General features: G+C 32.9%; 2 protein-coding genes across 7 annotated transcripts; one reads left to right on the top strand and one right to left on the bottom strand.

Annotated features, from left to right (window-relative positions):
• The first annotated feature begins 382 nt into the window (after positions 1-382).
• Positions 383-12104, top strand: Gat-a (GABA neurotransmitter transporter-1A). 3 transcript variants are annotated; one of them, XM_087405130.1, is made up of 10 exons: positions 383-1008; positions 2213-2278; positions 3987-4262; positions 4529-4829; positions 4966-5152; positions 6303-6570; positions 6902-7276; positions 7566-7868; positions 8082-8249; positions 8324-12104. In XM_087405130.1, exons 2-10 carry the CDS (start codon positions 2267-2269, stop codon positions 8411-8413), a joined length of 1980 nt encoding a protein of 659 aa, XP_087261256.1. In that variant the 5' UTR covers positions 383-1008; positions 2213-2266; the 3' UTR covers positions 8414-12104. The 3 variants fall into 3 exon arrangements, with proteins under 3 accessions (XP_087261256.1, XP_011052847.1, XP_011052849.1); XM_011054545.2 differs by lacking the exon at positions 2213-2278; XM_011054547.2 differs by lacking the exons at positions 383-1008; positions 2213-2278 and adding an exon at positions 2310-2644.
• Positions 12105-12529: 425 nt separating this feature from the next.
• Positions 12530-23525, bottom strand: mon2 (Mon2 homolog, regulator of endosome-to-Golgi trafficking). 4 transcript variants are annotated; one of them, XM_087405127.1, is made up of 15 exons: positions 22854-23525; positions 20275-20406; positions 20009-20191; positions 19682-19918; positions 19438-19563; positions 19065-19262; positions 18739-18985; positions 18418-18568; positions 17501-17743; positions 17126-17412; positions 14712-17043; positions 14438-14622; positions 14107-14350; positions 13893-13975; positions 12530-13803 (listed from the first exon to the last, which is right to left on the bottom strand). In XM_087405127.1, the coding sequence occupies exons 1-15, from the start codon at positions 22977-22979 to the stop codon at positions 13634-13636; spliced, it is 4944 nt and encodes a 1647-aa protein (XP_087261253.1). In that variant the 5' UTR covers positions 22980-23525; the 3' UTR covers positions 12530-13633. The 4 variants fall into 4 exon arrangements, with proteins under 4 accessions (XP_087261253.1, XP_087261254.1, XP_087261252.1 ...); XM_087405128.1 differs by having other exon boundaries at positions 13893-13969; positions 18418-18571; XM_087405126.1 differs by having other exon boundaries at positions 18418-18571.
• Positions 23526-24410: the final 885 nt, after the last annotated feature.

The following is a 24410-nucleotide window of genomic DNA, read 5'->3' on the forward strand; positions in this document are numbered from 1 at the left end:
GATCTTTCTGACAATAAACATCAATCCATCAATATCAAAATGATCAATACTTGTCAACATTCGTTATTAATATACTTACAATAATATTAGATGCGTAAGATTTCTATAAGTTTTTACCGAAAGCAAAAAGGCGAAATTAGGAGACCGAAAGAAAAAAATGCAATTACGAGCACGCGGAAGAGGGAGTAAAAGAGAGGGATAGGGAAGTAGATAAATATCAACTTAATGATGATATACCGTTGCGATCTTGGCATGACCCCCTTTCTCTCATTTACTTTTTCTCTCTCTCACTCTTCAACATATCGGCAGATAACATTGACAGGAGTGGCGGAGAGCGTAAGGGTGCGAGGTAGATCACGGGCGGGGGAAAAGAAAAAAGGGGGAACCCACGGATTTTCTTCCTGTACGCGGCAATTTCAGTTACTGCCAGTTGGCACGGTGTGTACGGAAGATCTGAGAAGACTGGACCGATCGCAGACCGATTACATAGTATCTCGCGGATACGTTGCGCTTGCAACGCAGAGAATTATTCTTCTCCATCTCCCCGTGATACTCGTGTCGTGTTCTCCAAACCAGTGCACCTACGGCAGGCAATCATAAACACACGATCGTGACCGGTGCAGATCGCATCTGAAAATTATCTCTTGAGTGGTTTTTTTTTCAGAGTTGAGCTTTCATGATTGGTTTTGGTTTTGGGATCGAGATCAGGCCACTTGTTATGGAGAATTGAAAATTAATTTAGCGATTTGATCAATTCAAGTTCCATCGATTATCGAAAAGTTTCATCGTCAAAATCGCATGGACGATATAATACTATTTCGGTGGCGAGTAAAAAAATATTCGTGCGTCTATCAAGAGTGCCCACAAAGTGTAGTGTATAAAAACAAATCAGACTTATTCTGCTCGTCGATATTAAGGTAAAACCGAAACTATTTTGCAGTGATTCATTCGCAACTATCTTCATGATAGGAGAGATCCACAGGAGATTCTATCATCGAATTTAAAAAGGTTCGTATATCGTTTGAAAATCAACGTAACAAAGATATTGAGTTTAAGTAGGAATGATCACTGCAAATACTGAGTAATTAGTAAATAATTAGTGATATTTGATTTGTAGATTTATATTTTCAATAAATATCAAATTTAATCAAGTAGTATAAATGCCGTAAAAAATAATTACGATTAACAATAATCTCTTGAACAGTCTAACTAAAGTTCAACGGAACTGATATATTAAAATAGTTTATTATATTGATCGATAAACAGATCAAAAAGCTGATAAAAATCTGCGCAGATGTTGATGCGCACTCAATTATAGGTTTATTATAATAAACAATTTATTAAGACCATAATATGTGAATACAAGTAAGAGTTTAATGCTTATTATCAAAGCTGGATCTTAAATGCTTTTTTAAATAATTCCAATGTGAATTTATATACTAAATATGTCATTTGAACTGCGCGCCGAAATGATTTTTCGGACTTACGTCTGATTGCATCAACGTTACTTTAATTTTAAGCGTGGCTTAAGCTCTCTCCCTTTCTGTCTCTCTATCAGCTTAAAAAAAAGAAAGATTTTAAACTTCGCTTAAAGTCAAAATAATGTTGGTGCAATCGGGTCTTATAAATGCAATTAAACTACTATAGTAATATCACAAATTAAATTGATAAGCAATTTAATAATTTTGATGGCATCAATCAATCTGGCATTCTATTAGAAAGATGTTAATGTATTGAAAAACTGTTTTATTACTTAAAATTGCTTAGAACAAAAAAATTACAATTAACGTTTCAACTAGAATTTCCTTTAATGCTAATTTAAATATGGAAACTTAAATTGTATAAACGAATGTTGTAAACCGCAAAAAACATTTAAAAGCAAATTTTTGATGTTGTAAATTGAACATAAATAGAGGATTTGTCAGATCACGGATATAAGACCAGAAGCAAGTACATAAGTTATGAGAGCAGTCCAATTATCATATTACAAATAGAAGCGTAGACGTCTAAGTTAATCATGTTTGATTTAAATTAAGATTTTAAATTCAATATCCTGATATCATGTGAATTAAACAAATTAATTTTCAAGTATATCATTTTAAAGGCGCTTGCTTTATGATACTTAAAACTGTTAAGTCTTATGCCACGTGCTCGTAATTACTTTGCTCTATGTCTGTACTTCCTGTAAAAACAGTTATAACATTTCGTGTAGAAAGAAAATTCGCGACACTTCCCGCCGAGACAAGATTCGTGACAGGTGACGACAATGAAAATTCCGGTGCGACACGCGGAACGCCACATCCTCGGCTGATTAGAATATAGCTGTTTTTTATGAGCGTGGAAGAGGAAGAGGGAGCTGGGATGAGTGGCGGTGGTGGGAAGGGAGGAGCAAGGAAACACGTACCATCGCGATATTTATTATATGGACCCTCTGCCGGACATTTGTATTTAACGTACCAACGGGCCACCGTCCACCCTCCTTCTTTTACGTACCTCAGAGAATATCTTGCTTTTCTTGCGGGATTCTTCGCAAGTCTCCATTGATTCAGTGAAATTCTTGTTTGTGATTCAAGTTTGATTGAAATTAAATCAAGTATTTTATTGTGACTTGCTGTCAATTTGGAAAAAAGTGTTTGATATAAACGTAGATTGCTAGAAATAGATTTTAAAGATACGCTTTTAGCAATTTAAGCATTATTGAAAACAATATTAATAATTATGAAATTAAATTGACACAATTAACGCAAACTAACACTTTTCAAGTAATGATATTAATTTTTTAATTTAACATTAAATACGTTTTACAGATACATGTAGAATTAACTAACATAACTGAAGTGTTTGTATTTCTATAGAACAATTGAAATCATTGCATTGGCAATAATAATTGCAATTATTCTTTTGAATTCTTCTTTATCGCAGATAATAATTTTAAATGTATAATGTATAAATAAAATCATATATATATTATACTGATATTGATGAGGAATTTTTTTGTAAATATGCTTTGAATATACGTTAAATTAATTTGAATAGTCTCTCAAATACATATTCAAACATTACTACACTGCAATATTCATTTTCAATAGCTTCATTAATTCTTTTATTGACGTACCCACATATTAAGATATATGACTTATGTTATCAATTAATGACACAATTAATTTTATTACATATTGTGATTTAGACAAAGTCCTTTCAATAATTATTGAGACACATCGGTTAAGATTATGCCCCGCATAGTTTAATTATCTGAAAAACGCATACTCTTAACCGATTGCTCTCTTAATAGTCTACTTTAATATTCAATATTATCAGCTTTTTTCGATATTTAGAAGTATTTATTTTTTATACAAATGTTCGATTTTAAACATTTTCCGCAAATTTTCCTGATAATAGAAGAACATTTGGAGTTTACAAAGAACAAGATTTGTGAAACTTTTTAAAATAGAAAAAAATGAGAATTTTAATGTTGCATCTCAACACTGATATATTTTACGTGTTACAATTATTAAGCATCGTTCAGTAAGTTGAAAAAACTTGTGTTAAGTTTTCAAAGTAAAAAAGGAAGAAAGAGCGTTGGTTTAGAAAAAGCTCCTGTTTGCATATTCGCAGATTTAAAGTAAAAAATTTTTTGAATTTTCTTCTTTTATGCAATATATATATATATATATATCATAGTTGTTTATTTAAGATTTGCTGTATATTATATCTTCAAGAAAGCAAAAGAAATATAATATGGATTGCGCTATCAATATAAGAAATATAATATGAATTCAAATATGGTCAACGAAAATGAGACATAGAAGCATAAAGACGGCTATCTCCCTCTCATTCTCTCTCCCATTACACGATCGAATAGAAAGAGATAAGACTGGCTGTCTTCGCTTCCTGTCATTCATTTTTGTCAACTAACTTGACACACGGATGGCGTAGTCCATACTCTATCACTTTGGAGAAAGCAACTTATACAATTCGTTTCGCAGATATTGTGTTATGTTTCCTTACCATCTTCGCATTTGAAACGTACACTCGATAATCAACCGGAGCATACACGAGCAGAGAATATCGAGAGAACATTGTGTGTGCCAATTACGAAAGCTTTAATCATGACAGAAGCATCACGAGATCCTGAAGTGGCTGATTCAGAAAACACTGACAACGGCAGAACAACGTTAAATCTAACTTGTTCAACATCCAACAAGAAACCTCTTCCAGATCGTGGAACATGGAGCACCAAGCTAGATTTTATTCTTAGTGTGGTAATGCATCATTATATATTCAAATCTTTTACTCAACGCATCATTTTTTAAAACATTAATGTTGCCAAGTATAATTATTAATAAAAAGTATCTCAGGGCAAAGCGATATTAAAACAAAATGTTCAAATTTTTAAATATATTTCTATGAATATCAAATTGAAATAGAGAGAGAATATGCAAAAAAAATAGTTATTCATTTAAAAAATATAAAGATATTAGCACTAATTGTGCTTTGATATTTACCATTTCTTCATTATTTCTTCAAGGTCGGCCTGGCAATCGGTCTTGGTAATGTCTGGCGATTTCCATACCTTTGCTATAAAAACGGCGGTGGTGCTTTCCTAATACCCTACTTCTTGACACTGTTTCTGGCCGGTATACCCATGTTTTTCATGGAACTGGCTCTCGGGCAAATGCTCACGGTAGGCGGCCTCGGAGTTTTCAAAATAGCGCCACTCTTTAAGGGCATCGGTTATGCCGCCGCTGTCATGTCCTGTTGGATGAATGTCTATTACATCGTTATCCTAGCCTGGGCGATTTTTTATTTTTTCATGTCAATGCGCAGTGGTGAGCACATTGAATTTATCTACATCGAAAAATTCTCTTTCTTATAATATCTCGGACATTTTTCATTTAATGATAATGATGAAGAACAAAAATAAAGGATTTTATTGAATGAAAGTTTTTCTTATACAATCCGTAGAATTGCCTTGGGGAAGCTGTAACAATGACTGGAATACCAAGAATTGCGTGAATCCTTACGACAGAAGTTCGTTGCTTTGCTGGAACGAGATCTCGGCGAGGAACGGTAGCATCGTCAAGATGTGCACACTCAATCATATAAATGTGACAGTAACGGAGCTTACGGATCCTGTGAAGGAGTTTTGGGAGTCAGTATTAATACAATTTTCCATTTACTTTCGAGTACGTTCCAAGTAGCAGACACACAAAATTTAGTTTAGACATTAGATTTTGATCATTTATAGATCACTATTGATATCACTAACTAATATTTTCAAGACATTAAAATGACGGTTTCATATCATAGATAAATCACATCACACTCACGATGATAAAATGACAATATATAATGTATGATCAAAAAGAAAAAAGTTCACCGCGATTACTTATCCTAAGCCATATATCTAGCACTGCTTAATTTATGATTGTACGGAACTAATCCTGATTAGCTAACGCGCACTAATTATTGTTATTAGACTTTTTCCCCGAATCGATGTCGATTCCATTATCGTTTCTCACTGGAATATACTGCAACAATATTACTGTGATATACATATTATAACAATATTATATTACCGTAATATATTGAAACAATATTATTGTAATATGTTGCAACAACACTTTTGAGACTTTCACGGGTGTTTTCTTTAGAGGGTTATTAAATTCTCAAAGGGTTTATGGGTTACCGCCGTCTCGTGATCCATTACTAATATCAACGTTTCGTGAACCTTGCCGCTCACTTCATCAAGGCGAGGAGCGCACTGATACTGAACTGCTCCTCCGGAGGACTCCCTTATATAAACTCTGTTAAGGGGTGTTTGGGGAGAGGGAAGGATTAAATCTGTCTAAGATATTAATTTAATTATAATTATTACTTAAGAAAAAAGAACAATTAATAATTATATGACATAAAAATGATATTTTGTATTAATATATCGTCAGGAGTATTACGTTTATTTCATATTATTATTTAATCGATTGATATAGAACAATAGAAAGATAATGATCTTAAATCGATATTATGATGATGATACTTATTAGTAATTACTTAGATAATCATCATGATTACATTGGGAAGAATTTTGTATATATTAGTACGAACATGCTTAGTATTTTGACGTAAAAATGAAGTATGCTTGCTATCTAAAGTGAAGCACGTAATTTACGCATTTCTATCAACGCGGGCTTATATCAAGTAGAGTAATACTATATTTTTAAAGAATACTTTTAAAGTATTACTATCTGTGCATTATTTAGTTTTAATAATTCGTAATTGTATTTTCTTCTCTAATTTTTCAGACGTCGAGCCTTGCAAATCAGTGATGGTATTGAGTCTATGGGCAATATTCGATGGGAATTGGCAGGTACATTGTTATTGGTGTGGATAATTTGCTATTTTTGCATCTGGAAAGGTGTCAAGTGGACTGGCAAAGTTGTTTATTTCACATCCCTCTTTCCATACGTATTACTCACTGTTCTTCTGATTCGTGGTATTACACTACCCGGTGCTATGGAAGGCATTCGATTTTATATTAGTCCAAACTTGTCCAAGCTACGGGAATCTGAGGTAATTATTTATTTTCTTTTATTAATTTTTGAAGCTACTTTGTTTTTCTATAAATTATTTTATATATATAGTAGCGTAGTTGGTACTGGATCAGTATTATATCGGTATTCAATTCCCTCTTGAGTTACAATTAATTGTAATTCAAATATAGCATACGGGCAGTATTAAATTAAGAAAGTTTATCAGGGTATTGAAAATATGTTCTATAAAAAAAGGTATCTTTTAATAGCATTCTGATAATATCGTTTGAAATAAAGTAATTTAAGGACATTCTTTAAGAATATTCCAGATTCTGTTTTTGTGATGTATTCATACAAAATAAAATTCGTAGGTATGGATCGATGCAGTGACACAAATCTTTTTTTCGTACGGTCTCGGACTCGGCACCCTGGTGGCTCTCGGTAGTTACAACAAATTCACCAACAACGTTTACAAGGACGCTCTAATCGTTTGCTCGGTTAACTCATCCACTAGCATGTTCGCGGGTTTTGTGATATTCTCGGTAGTTGGTTTTATGGCGCACGAACAGCAGAAACCGGTCGCCGAAGTAGCTGCTTCTGGACCGGGATTGGCCTTCTTGGCTTATCCATCGGCTGTTCTTCAACTGCCGGGTGCTCCCCTTTGGTCATGCCTATTTTTCTTTATGCTGCTGCTCATTGGACTTGACTCCCAATTCTGCACAATGGAAGGCTTCGTTACGGCTATGGTATTCTCTTGAAAAGCACGACAATTTTGTTTTTCATATTTACATTTTCTTATTTGTATCACTTAATAAAGTCATCAAATTTCAAAAACTTATATTTTTAAATATAAGAAATAAAAAAAAATCAATATTAATAGAAGAAATTAAGGAATTTGAATAGATTTGCTTTTTTTCTTAGATTATATCGTTTAAGATTTAAAATATTTAACTTAATTTTCGGTTCTGTGTGTGTGTGTGTGTGTGTGTGTGTGTGTGTGTGTGCAATTTTAAGATTGTTCGATTTTTTTTTCAGGTAGACGAATGGCCGCAGCTGTTACGACGTCGCAAAGAGTTGTTTATCGCCATCGTGTGCGCCTTGTCTTATCTCATCGGATTGTCATGTATTTCTGAAGGTGGCATGTACGTTTTCCAAATCCTTGATTCGTACGCTGTCTCCGGTTTCTGCTTACTCTTTCTTATATTTTTCGAGTGCATATCAATCAGTTGGGCGTTTGGCGTAAATCGATTTTATGACGCCCTTCGCGATATGATCGGATATTATCCCCTTATGTGGTGGAAATTTTGCTGGGTAGTGACTACGCCGATGATTTGCGTTGTAAGTACAATAAGTTTATTTATTGTGTATATCTGAGAAGGATCAAATGATTTGAATCATTTGACCGACTGCTTTCGCCTTGATTATCTTGATTAATGTGCAAACTTTAAATACTTATAATTCAGAAACTATTATATATATATATAAAACTATTATATATATATATATAAAATTATATACATATATAATATTCGTCATTTAATTTGAATTTAGGGCGTATTTGTCTTCAATCTAGTTCAGTGGACACCTATAAAATATCTAGATTATGAGTACCCGTGGTGGTCGCATGTGTTAGGCTGGTTTACAGCGTTATCTTCCATGCTATGCATACCTGGATACATGGTTTATGCCTGGATGACTACAACAGGCGATAATAGGACAGTAAGTATACATAAATTGGGGAGGAAGTTTATTTAAAATATATTTTATTTAATACAACTATCTCTTTCTTGCAGAAATACAAATTGTTAATTAAGATAGAGGATGATGTCGCGGCTCTACGGACAAAGATGGGTCAACCACCAGTCGAGCTAACGCCCTTATAATCTCGCTTCGATAGGCACAAGCCCGCCTAAATCAATAATACAATTGTTTGCTATCATTTTGTAATTAATTGGTCAATTGCAAAGCATTAATAAGGATTTAAAATAATGAATTCTAATCTTTAAAATCGGGGGAGTGACTTAAACAAATTTTTAAATGAAAATTTTAAAAATTATTTTTTTTATTCGCTTATGAAAGCAAAGTAAAGTTACTTGGAAATAAAAATGGGATGGGAAATAATTCAAATGTTTCCTATATCGATTTTTAATTTTGCTAATTTCTCTTAATATTCGTTTTTTTTTATATATAGGATATTGTGCTAACGGTTACTGTAAAAGAACACTCATGGCTGCGATAAGTCGTCGATATATAGTGTTCTTCATTCAAAACACGATTTGACGCGAAGCGGAGAGCCAGCAATTAAATAAACGCCGGAAATGAACACACCCGACACTGCCCTCGGTTCCCCTCTTTTCACCCAGTCGATAAAAAGCTTCGCTGGCTTTGTACATAAATTATTTATTTGTCATCGTGTAACTATCATAACTGCCGCAGAATAGGTGACACAGAAAATCGCAACATCCACGACATTCTGGCTGAATTGTCGAATTCATCTTAGGATTAAATGCAATATATCGGAATGAATATTCGATTGCATCATCATTGCATTCAAGCTATTTAAAACTTAATTTATTGGATTAATTTATATTCTAAAATAATATCCTGTTTGTGTACAAGATACCAAGTATTCTCCTCTCTTTGAAGATAGTTTTAAGGACCTAAGTTACACGTGATTTCTTTATAGATAGTTGCCGAATTTATTGCCAGACTATCGCGTGCTCATAACATTCATAGTGAGTGATAATTAAGTTAATTGTTATAGTTAGTGCTAAATGATATCGGTATAACCAGCTCTCACATGATAGCAATACCTGATATCATTCATCAAATTTATATCTAATAGCCGTATGCACGTTCGCATTTATTTTTACACCTATATTTTAGCATCAATTTAATGCCGTAATTAGCGAACAAAGTGTGGCTACATCTTTCTTTTCGAAGATTGTAATAAATTTCATTATTATTATTATTATTATTATTATTATTTTATTAATATTATTAATTTTCGATTAATATAATGCGGAACTATGCTTCTTCTATGTAACATTATAATCATGAATTATTGTAAGTGACAAATACAACGACATAGTATCCGTAGATATATTTAAAATCTTTATGATTAAATCTTCGCTATTTGCGAATGATTTGTATTAATAACACAGAATTACAAATTTTAACTTTATAATGTTGTCTTGAAAAGAAAAATAATTTCTTAAAGTTTTTGAACCACTATTGAATCTGAATTCGCAAGTAATAATGTTCTATCATAATAGTATAAGAAAGAACAGACTTAGGGCTTAGCAGCATAACGATGACATCATAATTGAGTTGTGAAATGTGAATCGTAGTCGTAGGTCAATGCACAACGTTTTGGTCAACCTATAACTACGATTTATGTTCCACAACTCAATTACGGTCATCTTTATGCTTAGGTCCTAAATGTGCTTAATTAGTCGATATTTCTTTATTTAATGCGACTAAAGCAATATATGCAAAACCTTAAACACAATGAAAGGCAACATCGATAAGAACCTGGGAAAAATTATATATATAAACATATTTATATATATGAATTGTTATATATATGAACATATTTTATATATAATAATTGTATAAAATATGTCAATTTTTTTTTATATAATTATATATAGTTTTATATAATTTTATATAATTATATATGGATCATTTTTTTCTCGGGAATAGCGGTAGGAGTAATATAGAAATAAGCAATAATAAATTATTACCTTCATTACACAACGCCGCGAAAGAAATAAAGGCCAACCAATCAGATAGATTGTAATCTACACTTCCATCTGCTTCGAACGTCTAAAGTTAACAAATTGCGATATTATATCAAAACGTTCAAAATCGCTTTTGATTGAATACTTTTTCAAATTTTCGTCAGCAAATTTGGTAAATATGTTTTATAGTGTTGTAACATTTTTTTAAATTAAAATATTACAGAGAAAATACTTCTGAAACATATTTATATGCATTTCTATATGCATACATTTCTATATGCTACATTTTCACGCAAATTATATTTGGGTAAGATGGAAGATCAATTGATACTTATCTGTACAATGCAAGTAGCTAGAATTGTACATTGTATGGAAGGCAAAAAGAGCAAGCGTTAGAGAAACCGACAATGAGGGGTACGTTCTCCCATAGAGGAGAAACATCCAGAGTATGGCGACTTCTCAACTCTATTTTCGGAATTAAAAAAAGATCTGAATCTCTTCTTCCGATACACAAAAATGGATATTTCTTCATTTTATGAACTGTTTTGACTGATGGGACTGTATTTGAAAAAAAGAAGTATAAGATCATTGACATATCCAAAATAGTATCTCCACAATAACATTGAGATATATTTCCGTTTCAATTATTAAATTTAATTTATTTAATTATTTATCATTTAATTATATTTCAACAATAAGCTAATAATTAATATAATGTATTAATTTGTTACAGATATTTGGCAATCGGAGACCAAAATGCTGTCTATGGCTCTAGCTTACAGAGGCCACTGTTCATATGATTGTTAAAGAAAATGTTTTAATGCCAATCTATATGAAACGTCCGAAAAAAATTGAATGGAAAGAGATCTGTTTAGATTTTTTAAGATTGTATAATTTGCTAAATTGTATTAGAGCGATTGATAGTAAGCACATAACGATTCAGGCATTTCTGAACTCTGAATCTGTATATTTCAATTCTAAGAAGACATTTAGCTTCGTATTGATGCCAGGTATAAATTTACGCTGTTCGCTGTAGATGCATATGGTAACGATAATAATAGAAAAATTTTGTCGAAATTGACCTTCGGAAAAGCAGTGTACGGAGATATATTGAATTTACCAAGAGAGACAAGTTCGTCGCCCAGAAAATGATCAGAAAATACCTTCCTATATTTTGCTAGCGACGAAGCCTTTCAAATGTCTGTTAATGTGACCTTATCACCTTATCATGGGCAGGTTTTAGATGACTTAAAACGTATTTTGAATTATCATTTGTCACCAGAAGAACAATAAAAAATACTTTGGAATTTTTACAGCTAGATGGAGAATATTCCGAAGACCAATCATGCTAATCCTGATATCGTGATAGTAATAAACTTGTGCTAGCAGTATTGTATTTGCACAATTTTTTGAAAACGGAAGATAATCGATGAGCGAGTACCGCAGGAGTAAAAATATTGTTCTCCTCAATTAATAGATAGATCAACGGAATAGAAGAAATAATCTAAGGAGAATGGCGATTACAATTGCAAAGTGATCATATACATAAAATTGGAAATTGCGGAATACATGGAGCTATGAGAGAGGCTTATACAATGCGGAATATTACGTATTTCATGACACTTGCTGGTGAAGTTACATGCAAATACGAATATATACACCAAGGACGACAGCGTGATGTGACATGAAATTGAAAAATTTTTAATATATTATATATTTCACATGAAATAAAAATATTATTAATGATTATAAAATTAATTTTGTTCAAAAATTCAATTTTGGCATCATGATATTTATGTTCTTTTCAAATAAATTTTTTAAAATGTCAGTATTTCAAATTTTTCATACATGAATATACAATATTTATAAATATGTATATATTAGATGTATTTATACGTATATGTAAACATACGTAAATATCCTTCTCCCCGTAAACGTATATAATTATATATTAAATATGTCCAATATGTTCAATATTCATACATCTTTCTTTCTTTTGTAAAATTACTTTTACAAAAACTTTTTAGTATATTAAAAATAATATATTAAAAATAATAATGAGAAACATAAAAAATAGTTAAAAAAATAATTTTCGCTGTTGTCTTTTTTAGAAAAAAATCAAGTTTGAAAAAATGTAAAAGAATTGCTCATACATAAATATATACATATATGTATAGAAACATTTATGATTCTAGCGACATTTATGATTCAAGCGTATTGTGGAATCTGAAATGGAAAAATATAAATAACAATTGCTCAGAGAGAGAGAGAATTGTATTTAATCTGTATAGATTTATTTACATTTTGATAATATAATTACGATGCCACGCAATTTATAAGAATAGTAAATGATAAAGTTCTATGTTAATAAAATCGTCTCGCATCTGCATGTTAGTATACATACTTATATTAATATTTACAATTAAAAAAGCTGTCTTATACATTCCCTGCATATATGTATATACAGCGTTCCTCCTATATACTCGGAACAATAATAACAAACTACAATTACGCTATTAGAACACAATTTCTACACTCTCTGGATAATGTATATTAATTAATAAATCCTCTTTCACATGATCTCAAACAGGAAATATTTCAATTTCTAATTTGTTTTTACTTTATAACTATCTCGAGTTTAAATAAATCAAAATAACAATCAAAACGCAACAATCAAAAATTTCTCACATCGCTATTGTGCTGTCTATTAGATAAATCTTATAAAAAGATTTTTCTTTGTTATTCTTCTTGATTCTTCCTATAATCACGAAGTCAGAAACAATACAAATTATACAAATTTATATAAAATTCTCATGATGAGACCGCGTCAATCTAAAATCTCTATTTTGATTTTTGTACTTCAACGTCGTAAAAATAATGTGTATATCTCTAGATGAGAGAGTGTGAGAGAGAAGAGGAGGCGAGGGAGAGAGGGAGAGAGAGGGGAGGGAGGGAGAGAGAGGAAAAGATGAGGGAGGGAGGAGAGAGAGAGAGAGAGAGAGAGAGAAAGATTGTACGCGACTACTAAAATCACACTAATAACAAAGGATTTAACATGATATTTCTACAATAGAGCATAATTATGTGGCAAACTTATTATCCTTCTATAAATATAATGTATTTAGAGACGCTATTAGTGCTGTCAGTATCATTCTACCTTCATTGTTTATTAGACATAAAACAAGGATGGAATGACACGAATAGCGCTAATAGTATCTCTCCGAACATACCTTGTATTAATCAGGAAATCGTTACTCTCACATTTATTTTATACGCATCAGAACGTTACACAAAAAAATTATTCATCCTATACTTCAACTTTTAGTGCAAATCCGTAGTGAAAAGAAAAGAATGTATTGGTCAAACGCCATTAGGGGTTGGCGTACTATGAATCGGTGCCCGTAATAAATCGTGATATTGTAACAGAGCCTCTCGCAAGGACCTAGATACTTGACCAGAAGTAGTCGCAATCGTGCATTCTACTAAGCATGGATATAATCCAATCAGCTGCTCCCATACTGATCTTTCAACTGAAGTGTAAACAATGATTTAATAATACGTTAAATATCTATAAATGCGATATTATCTTATATAAAATAAATATGAAATAAAAATGTACCTTTATTGGGAGGTGCTTTTTTGAGCGATATTACGAGAGTGGCAACGGCTTTCAGAACAAATGATATTTCCGACAACCTGTACCTAGAAAAGTTCTCTATAATAAGTACTTAAAATAAAACGTGCATTTCGGATAAAATATTTATCGAAGTGAAAGATCCACTGAAATAACATTAAATTATTTACAATTTGTTAAAAGGCATCGACACTATTACCTAGGTAAGGGGCACTTTCCATTCCGTCTCTCGCTCTCAATATAACGTCGTAGAACTTCTTGAAATCTATGCAGAAGAGCTGTAACTGCCAAACGTCCAGCAATTCCACCTTCGTCACTTTCCGAACTCTTTTTAGGACTATTTTCCGTATCATTGTCCAATCCATCTAACAGAGAAAATTGCAACAAAGTCTCAAAGCAAGTTTTCGCGAATTCTTCCCGTAACTTTGTTTCTGCTCCATTTTCTATGGAAAAAAAAAGATAATAGCCTCTCTTGAAGAAATATTTAATACAAGAAGAGTTTTTGTAAAAAGTTTAGATATTATATGTACCGATATTTGCTGTAGTGGCCGAATGTATAGAACCTTTATTTAATAACATAACGACTCTTAGTATAAATTGATGAGGTATATGCTGAGAATGCGGTAATACTTCGTCTCTCAACAACTCCATAACCTGACAATCTACCGCCTCATCAGCCTGAATCTCTTCCACTCCTCGTTCTACATTCAGTACACTGAAATTGACCGACCAAATTCATTTCTTATGTTGTCGAAATAATAAAATAAAGAATCCGCTGTTGACTTATCAGAGACAACAATTTACCTTTTAGGAAACAAGAAATCGTCCAGAGTGCTCGCGAGCTCAAGCCACATGCTCTGAAATTGCTCGGAATATTTTCTGGCAAGCGGCAGTCCAGTGTGCAAGACGGCTAAGAGACTAGTCACGGCCAGTTTCCATGTGGTCGCGGATGGGCATGCGTATTTCATGGCTAAAGGTACGTGTAATGCTTCTATAATGTATTTCAACACTTGACCATCGATTACGGCCATTTCATGCGCAGTCTTCTGGTATAAATTCACTACCATCGACAGAGCTTTCTCGCCAAATGGAACGTAATTCATCGTGATCCAATCAGCGGACACACCTCTTACCTGAGATATGTGTTTTGTGGGTATTTTACCATATGTTGGGGCTTCGCACGCCAGCTTCGAGAAGCTTAGCAACTGAAGAAATATCAGTACAATCATCGTGCGTAAATTGTCAGGACCGTTTAACGCTTCTTTTTGCAGAAGCTCCATAGAATGTAACACTTCGTCTTGTAAATGAGTGAGAACTACATCGGGCATTGATGGCAAGATGTACGGCGTTGATTCGCCATGTACTGGAACAGCCACTGCATTCTTCAGGACAATACATAATTTTTGCAGATCAGGACCAATAAACTTGTTTCTAATGTGCTGAAAAACGCCTGGGAATATATGCATGAGCGCAGTTAGGAATGCCTGGGATGGCACGTAAGGATCAGTGTCACCTTCTTGTGGTGGTGCAGTACTCTCCATTCCAATATTGAGCCATACGCGCCACGTCACTGTCCATAAGCCTTCCGAATCGTTTGACTGGATCACTTCAGTGTTATCGCTTCCCTTCGGTTGAAAGAGAATCTCTTGAAATGATTTCAGTGCCGCTAATGATACCTCATTGTTTTTACTAAGCGCAGAATTTTCGATAAATTCGAGGAGCAATGACCATGCTCTTGGAAAGTCTCCTAACATTTGCAACAGTTGACGTTTCGTATTAAATACTCTAGCTACACCGCTTAACGTTAAAACCTGCGTTTCCGCCCATTGCTTTTGTGCTGTATTTCTACTGTGATGAATAAGTATGTTTCCACTGGTATCGACTTTTTCGCTGCTAGCTGAATTTGATAAGCTTCTTACTTTATCTAATAGTGGAAATAATACTTGCCAGAGCACAGCTTGCCACGTAGGTTGATGCAGAAGGCTACCGTGTGCAGATATAGTTGAGAATAGGGTTTGACTCGCTGATTTGCGTACAGCGGGTCGCGAATCGACGCATAAATCTCCTAATCTTGCATAGAGACACATCCAGAGTTTATCAAATGATGGCATGTTTGTCGTACCAGGAAAATCGGGAAATACCGATGACGAATCTCCACGCAAGCAAATACACAATTTCTCTTGGTTCTGATAGAAATAGTCACTTATATTCCACATTAGACCGACAGCTGTGAGCGAAATATTTAATTCTTGTGTCTGCGATCCAAATTTAGCGGCTGTATCGACGCATAGTGGAAGACATCGCCAAGGCATAACCGGTAAAAAATCGGTTACAACCAACTGTAAACATTGAAAAGCTATACGCACTAAAGCTTCCCCATGATGATCGGAAACTGCTCCTATAATACCGAGGACTAAGGGCCAACCATGGTATAATGTCTCCCCAGCACCATGAAGTACTTGCAAAACGCATTCTAACTGTCGCTGTCTAACGTCTCCATGACGTACGGATGATAACTCGGACAATGGTCCTAACAGTAATGTTTGTAACTTCTGATTATCGCGAAGCGGTTGCGGGTATTTATGCTGAAGAGCCATTTTGACAAGATACGTAATTGCTTCCACGCCCCATTCTCTCATACGAATATGCGGATGCTGACATACTTCCAATAAATGATTTGTTAATGGTCTCCAAAGCACTTCCACACGGGATAAGTTTACTAAGCCTGTTTCTAGAAGTTTAGCAACCGCAAATAGGGAAGGTTCACGATTAGAATATGCCAGTTCCATAGCCTCATGGCTCAGTTTACACAGAGCGTCTATCAAATGATGCAAGGCAACGTCATCAAGGTGCTGACTGCTCTCGAATAATCTACTAAGCATAGCGCTGAGTACAGGTAGATCTGCCATAACCGCGTTTGTTAAAACGGCGTTTGGATCAGCTGCGGTTCTTCCAGCTTTCAATGATCCGCCAGTAGAAGGTTTTAAACCAAGTATCCAAACAAGATGTTGAAGAGTAGTAAGTACCAAATGCCATGCGCTACCAAGTATACTACCGTGACAATGGGCTAATGATAATAATGCTCGCATGCATTGCAAATTTTTCGCAGTCAACATGACGGGACCTTGATGAGCACCTGGATATAATTAATATGATAAAAGATTAATCACATAATAGTAAGATGTATGTAATTAATTATGAGTGAATTACTGTCTTACCAATTGGTAAAGATGCCGTTGGTAGTGGCGTACCAACGGCTACTACTTGTTGCCTATAATCAGGCTCGCCTATTGTCAAGTTGTATTGAGTGGAATCTTGCTGTCTCGCGATTGGTATGCCTTGAGGTGCATTATACAGTACAGTCAAGGCATAATTAGGTGGTAGAGATGCTTTACATATTGCAGTAATAAAAGCATCGCGTGGCGCTTGCAAATCTAATTGACCGCAAAGAGATGCGAAAGTTTGAATTGCTTTTAAAACATTTTCTGTTGCCGATTCGTCCGTGCTGCAAATTCACAGATACGTTTGTATTCACTCCATATTTTTTGTCTATTACATACAATAATAATTTATGACTGCTGGCATCTATTAACCTGGCATCTATTAACGGGCTGAGAGCTGCCAATAAACCGCACCAACTAGAGTTCAGTAATTGTACATGAAGCTTTTGTTCGGATTCACTCGGCTGATAGATCTGATTTTCGTTATTATCGTCTTTTAATCCATTTATAGCCAATGCGATCGATCTTATGATGTCTAATAAACATGCATAAGCTATGCTGATACCATAACCGATCGGTATTTGTGGCGGTTCGACCTTGTCCAACATTTCCAAACTGGAATAATCATTTGTTATCATCAATCTTTAATGCCATTATCATGAAAAAAAAATATAAAGTCACTATTAGTTATTACCAATCATACTCTTTTAAGAATACATATTCTTTTCGAGATCGGAAAACAGTATACTCTTATTTTTCACTTATACTCTTTTTGGAGAAATAAGACAAATAATTTAAAAAATTATTTAATATTTAAATTTATTATTTTAAAAAAGTTATGCTTGGCTTGTACAAAGGTTGTGATCCGCCAATTTAAAAATATAGACAATTCTTTTCTCATGTAATAGTATTTGACAAATAACATTATTTTAAAGAAAATTAATATTTTTTAATATTTTAAAATGTTTATTCTATCATTTCTTTAATAGCGAATACTAATTACGATTATTTGTAATATAGGTTTGTATTCAATATCACAAATGATTCCATATTGTTACAATATAAAATAATCATGAACATAGATTAATAATTTTTTCATATTTAATTAAAATTTATTATATTATCTGATTAATTTGCATATATTATATTTAAAATGTAAGAGTTACATTTTCAAAAAAGAAATCTTTAAATCAATTAAATAGTTACAAAATTTATTAAACTTTGTATTTTTCTATCACGATAATCCGTAGTGAACCTAACATTGATATGATTAACATTATAATGCTTACTAAGTTGGCTTAGCTTGTCCGCTTGTAAATGTTGCTACTACTGGTAACCAAATACCGCGTGAATAAAAACCGGGTTGAGGCGATACGCCAGGCCCGACAGGCATTCCTGTGAATAATGGTGCACCTGTGCTTTGAGGTATAGTTGTACTTGCTGCTGTTACAAACAAAGAATTGTATGCATCCCAGAAAAATATATACACATTTTGAATATGATAATAAAAATGTACTTTGCCATAAATTTGAAACAAAAACCTATTAAAAGTACAACAGATAACACATTAATTTTATAATCATTCAAGACGTAATGTAATATATTTGTACCTGTCTGACTCATCATGTGTGGATTTACAAAAAGGCTATGTACATATGCACCTAAGCTATTAACAATATCTTGAAAAATATTTGTAGCATGTGGTTTCAAATCGTAACATTCGCAGAAATTTGTCAGCAAATCTGCTTGAACTGTCATTTTGTGCAAAACTTCCAATGCTAAAGCTCTTTGCCACGTAGGTTTGTCAGGATCCAGAAACTTTACAATTAAGGATAAAAATATTTCACATTCTGTTACCTAAAATAACAGAGTGTCACTTATGCTGATAAATTCATATAAATCATTATCACACATGTACAAATTCCGATATATTTACCAATAAAGAATGGTATTTCTGTATTAAAATCGACACAACTCGCAATAGCCTCATACTAATAGGAAAATAAGGTTTATCTAAAGGTGTAGCTTGTTGCAAAGACGCTGGTACTGAATTACGATACTTGATGTTAGGCGAAAACAATTTTATCACAAGTGCACATACTCTCTCCTTCAATAAGAAGCTAAATTCTAAATGCTAAAAAATTATATTTTTATAAGATATAATTCTTATATATATATATATATATATATATATATATATATACATATATATATATATACACATATAAATATATAAATATATAAATAAATAAAATAAAAAGATCCTGTTAAAATATAATTTTTCTATTCTTAAAAATTTTCTCATTTACTTTAAAGAAAACTGATGAAAAATTTGTTAAAACCGACTCTAGCAATTCCAAACCAAAAGTTCTTGTCATTTCAGTGATGCCTATTAGCCAATATGGTTGATCAGCATTCACCAATTGTACTAGATCCTAAAACCAAATGTAAATAATGTACACAAATATATACAATTTACACAAAGAAGTAAATTATAATTATATCTTATAAAGTTACATAATTATACAAATATTATAGTAAAAAACAAAACACCTGAAACATTAAATATGCATCTGCAGCGCAAGGACCAAGACCTTTAGGCGCTTGATTCGTTGGAATTTTCAATTCCTCTAAATTTACTTCATCAGATTCTGGCTGATCAGAACTTTGCTCATTTTCGGCAATTACTCTTTCAAATACCAAAGACACTAGTTGTCTTACAGTAGCACCGGCTGTATTTATCGTTGTACAATCTTTTGTGAAATGTAACCGAAAACAAAGCACCAAATTCTGGAAAGATGTAATTTTGAGTAAAGTATAATAAAAATATTATTGAAAAAAGTGATAAAAAATAAAATTTATATATAAATGGATTCTTACTCTTGCCAGAGTATCTCCATGTACCACGGCATTACTTGTAAGTAATAATGTTACAGTTTGCAAAACTTTAACTTCTTCTGTACCTGATTCCATTAACAACCACAAAGCATCTGTAATATATCGGGCACCTTTCTGATCTACTGCTTGTTGCGTTATTAACCTTTGCATCATGCTTAGGCAAAACTAGAAAATACCATAAAGATTTATATAACACACATTACAAGATTTTTTTACTAAAGATAATGTGTAAACATTGTTTTTAATACCTTGATGATTTTTATGTCCTTACTCTCACAACCTTGAACTATAGGATAAAGTATTTGATTTACAATATAGTATATTGGTGTCCCTGGGTTATTTGAGGCTGTTCTTAATTTTGCGATTCCTTCCTCACATGACTGTAACAAATACATATTATAATATAGTCGCTATAAATTTAAAAAGCGAGGATGTATTGTCCCAAATGAGACATTCCTCTGAGCTGAAACTTTACAGGTAATATTCACTGTTAAAAATTTCATGAAATATAATATACCTTTAAATTACACAATTTGAATTTAATTTCATGACATTATGTTAAATTTAATGTATTTATAACTGAAAAGTATATATTTGCGTGTACATGAAATATTTCTTATAAAAATTTATAAAATTTAATGTACACGTTCATTATATTTAAATAACTACTGTAATTTAATTTTCAATTAAATCATTCATTACTTTTAATTTCGTTCATAATTATGAGCTTCATTTACATGTAAAGGAAGCTCGTAGTTACATTTCTAACAGTATTGTTATGATATATAATGATTATTTATGTGACTTATCCTATCATCGGGTTTCTAATTCGTTTCGCGTGTTGGATGCTCCTAGGCAAGGGGGAAAAACCTTGCTTTACAAAGTCACGTAAAGAAGAGTGGGGAACAATTCTTATTGTATGAAGTAGAAATAATATGTTATTTTCATTGTATGTAGCAGAAATAATGTTATTTTAATTATATATAGCAGAAATAATATGTTATTTTTGAAACTTTTTGTGCATAACTTTTTAATGAATAACGAGCGATAGGTGTTGGAAGTCACTCAGGTCATGACCTTGATAACATACGCCAAAGTCAAATTCATCGGGGACTGACTCCCTCCATTGGCATATTTATTGTTACGTTATTATATCGAAATAATTAGTACAATTAGAAAAATAATAATAATTGATTATTTAGGACTGGATAACGTAAATAAAATACACAATAAATAAAAAAATAATGGTCGAAATTGAATCTCACTGCTTTAAATAATTTCCTGTGAATTTATATATCACATTTGTAGTCCTTTAATTGCGCGTCGAATGGATTTTTTAGCCTTAGAAATGCAACTAAACTACTATAGTATAATATCACAAATTAAATTAAGTAAATATAGTAATATCACAAATTAAATTGATAACCAACTTAATAATTTGATGCTTAATTGGTATCATTTAAAATAAAATCTTAATGTACTGAAAATCTAAAATAAATTTATTGCGAAAAATATTACCTCGGTCGGGAATTAAACCTGGATCTCTAACATTCTGTGCGAGCGTCCTAAGCCTTTAGACGACCAAGGGTTTGGTAATATTCTTCGCAATAACCGATATGTAGGAACATACGCATTTTTCAGGCAGTGTATAAATAATAATAAATGATTTATTTAGATTATATAATGTGATATGTCACATCACATAACATAAATGCGACAAATTAAATGTTGTCGTTTTAATAAATCAAATACACATTTCGCAACTTCAGAAGATTTATTACGTACTACTCAAAATTATTCGACGCTTCAGAATGAAATGTATATTCAATGAAATCTCTTATTTCAATTGTTCGATTAATATAACTTGCGGTATAATGCATGATCTTTTTGAAGGTGTTTGCAGATACGATTTTGCAAATTCAATATATTTTCTAATAAAGTATTTTACAAAACAAGTAAATAACCGGATTAAATACTTTCATCATAAGTAAAACGTTGATAAAGGAAATAAATAAACAAAAGATCTTGATAAAAAGGAAAAAAATTTAATGATAACAGTATCAGAAATATCTGCACTGACCTTATTACTTTACTTTTATTATAAGAGATCTAATTCTTCATAATAATAAAGTTTGGAATTTTTATCTTATACTTTGTGAGATTATCCTTAAAACTGTCTCTAAAAATATCTAAAAATATAAGAATTGACTACATATATTATCGGCCATATTATTATCTTGAAATAAAAACGGACTATACCAATCTATAAATACTAATTAAAAATTAAAGATCGAATACATGGAAATTGTATTAAAAATAAATATAAAATATAAAAAGTAACAATAATAATAATTATTAAATTCATTACAGTTACTATGTTACTGTTACAAAATCAAAAAGTAATATTGTTGCCAGTCTAACAAAAAAAAAACAGTAATGGCGTTACAAGTAATTTTCATTCCTTAGTAACATATACTAAATTTATTTAAGGATATAGGCCCCTATCCTTACCTTTGCACTAGAACCCCGAAAATCTTTTGCATGGCCCTGGCAAGTTATATAGTTATATAGATTTCTAACTTGTTTCCGAGTCGTAGTTTAATCTTCAAAGAGAAAAGAAACTTAATCAAGACCTAAATGGGAACTTCCAGTCCATGGTCCAACTAATGTAGGACTATGTTCAGAAACACTCAAATGCTTCTATGTGTCATTTTATTCTTGTTTAACATTCAATGAATAAGGATAAGTTGATACATAGAGGTAAGGGAGACGGTCAGATGGTATTTCTGAACGTAGCCTAGGATATAACAAGTGGTATCGCGGTTACCTCTTTGATTTGAGGGTACTTCTTCTTGGTCTCCGAAGCAAGTACTTTGAGATCCGACTGAAGGACCTCCAGGAACTTAGAGGCATTCTCCGGATTGCTGCCGACGACGGTGGCGCTCGCCATCATTGACAATGCCACCGTTGCTCTTGTTTTTCTAGATCAGTACGACTTCCAGATGCGGGAGCATGACAACTCGATGACAGCTACCGGACTGGAGGCTGAGCGCCACGATGTTCAGTCGTCAGATGATGACCGAATTTCGAATTAACACGCTCTGCCACACCGCTCGTCGGTGACGGTGATAGCAAACAGGCAGCAACGGTCCATCGGAATCGCCTTCTCGAGTCGTCGCGCTCGCAGATCACATCGGGCGGGTCGCGGGTCGTCGCGGGTCGTCGCGGACACTCGTAAACCGCGCGCAGACCGCAGCTAACGCAACGTTGTTCTCGCTCGTACGCCCAAAATTCACGCTTCTTTAGATAATGCCAAGTCCAATGGAGATCGATACAGTACAAAATTCACGTAGTTACGACCTGGCGCAACTACGAGCCTCTCAACTGCTAACACAATTGACACCAATCAACACACAATTTGACACGATTCAACACTATTGACACAAACTCACAGACCACGTATGCAACAGCGCAGCGCTACTGCAGCTTGCATTGTCACCAGTTATTACTGGTCTAATAAGTCCAATTTCCACCGAGGGGTAAAGGCACATTTTCATGAGCCGCTTACAGCCCAGACAGAAACTGGATTGGCGACTCTGATACTGGACAATGTGATATTAAAGTATATTAGAGAGAAATCTGAAAGAGGACATGACGGCCCAAAATCTGTAATAATTTTTTCGATAGCCTTCATTTATTTATTCTAATTGATTTTTAATTTTTGGAAAAAATATAATTTCTAGTATTCAAAACACTCTTTTATGTTTGAAATTCTACGGTATACGTAACGTGAATTATGTACTAAATACATGCTAATAAAGTAAAAGCATTTGCCGAATGGATACAGGCTTCTCCATTTTCATAAAACGCACGGCCCCAAATTCCGAAAAAGACTGAAATTTTTTACGCGTAACATTTATATACCACATTCGGAAGCATCGCGTTCATTGGCTAGCATACGAGTGATGGGGTTCGCCATTTGACGGCTCATATAAATAACGCGTAATTCGCAATTTCATGTTTTTGCGACTCGAGCAGGGAACGAAGATATATCCTGTCATTTTAACATTGAAAAAGTTCGCACTGCCCTGTTCTCGAATCGATTGACTTTTATCCAGATTCTAATCTCTGCTAAATATAAAACGACGGAATCTCTTAGAATATAAAACCACAAGAACGGCACGAAAGGCTCGTTCATTGTTGGATTTCAAACAAACGAATATGATATTTAATCTTAGATTTGTTTATCATTATTTGTCGACTTGATCAGTATCTTAATCTGCTATTATGCTTGAAGTTTTATGTTTGTATTCAGAAAAAAATGTTTTATATATAATTATATATTAAAAATTGACATATATTTTCTATACAATCATATATAATT

Source organism: Acromyrmex echinatior, chromosome 4 (assembly GCF_024713525.1).
Source record: "Acromyrmex echinatior isolate Ae372 chromosome 4, ASM2471352v2, whole genome shotgun sequence".
Lineage (NCBI taxonomy): Eukaryota > Metazoa > Arthropoda > Insecta > Hymenoptera > Formicidae > Acromyrmex > Acromyrmex echinatior.

What these genes read in the sequence shown, in the direction of transcription:
- Gat-a (XM_087405130.1), top strand. An exon ending in CCAAGCTACGGGAATCTGAG is followed by an intron (nt 6,571 to 6,901) that starts GTAATTATTTAT and finishes TAAAATTCGTAG; the next exon opens with GTATGGATCGATGCAGTGAC. An exon ending in AAGGCTTCGTTACGGCTATG is followed by an intron (nt 7,277 to 7,565) that starts GTATTCTCTTGA and finishes TTTTTTTTTCAG; the next exon opens with GTAGACGAATGGCCGCAGCT.
- mon2 (XM_087405126.1), bottom strand. Translation starts at nt 22,979, where the DNA reads ATGATGGCGAGCGCCACCGTCGTCGGCAGCAATCCGGAGAATGCCTCT. An exon ending in ATGCATATTTAATGTTTCAG is followed by an intron (nt 19,564 to 19,681) that starts GTGTTTTGTTTT and finishes ATTTGGTTTTAG; the next exon opens with GATCTAGTACAATTGGTGAA. An exon ending in GGACAAGCTAAGCCAACTTA is followed by an intron (nt 17,744 to 18,417) that starts GTAAGCATTATA and finishes TGATTATTCCAG; the next exon opens with TTTGGAAATGTTGGACAAGG.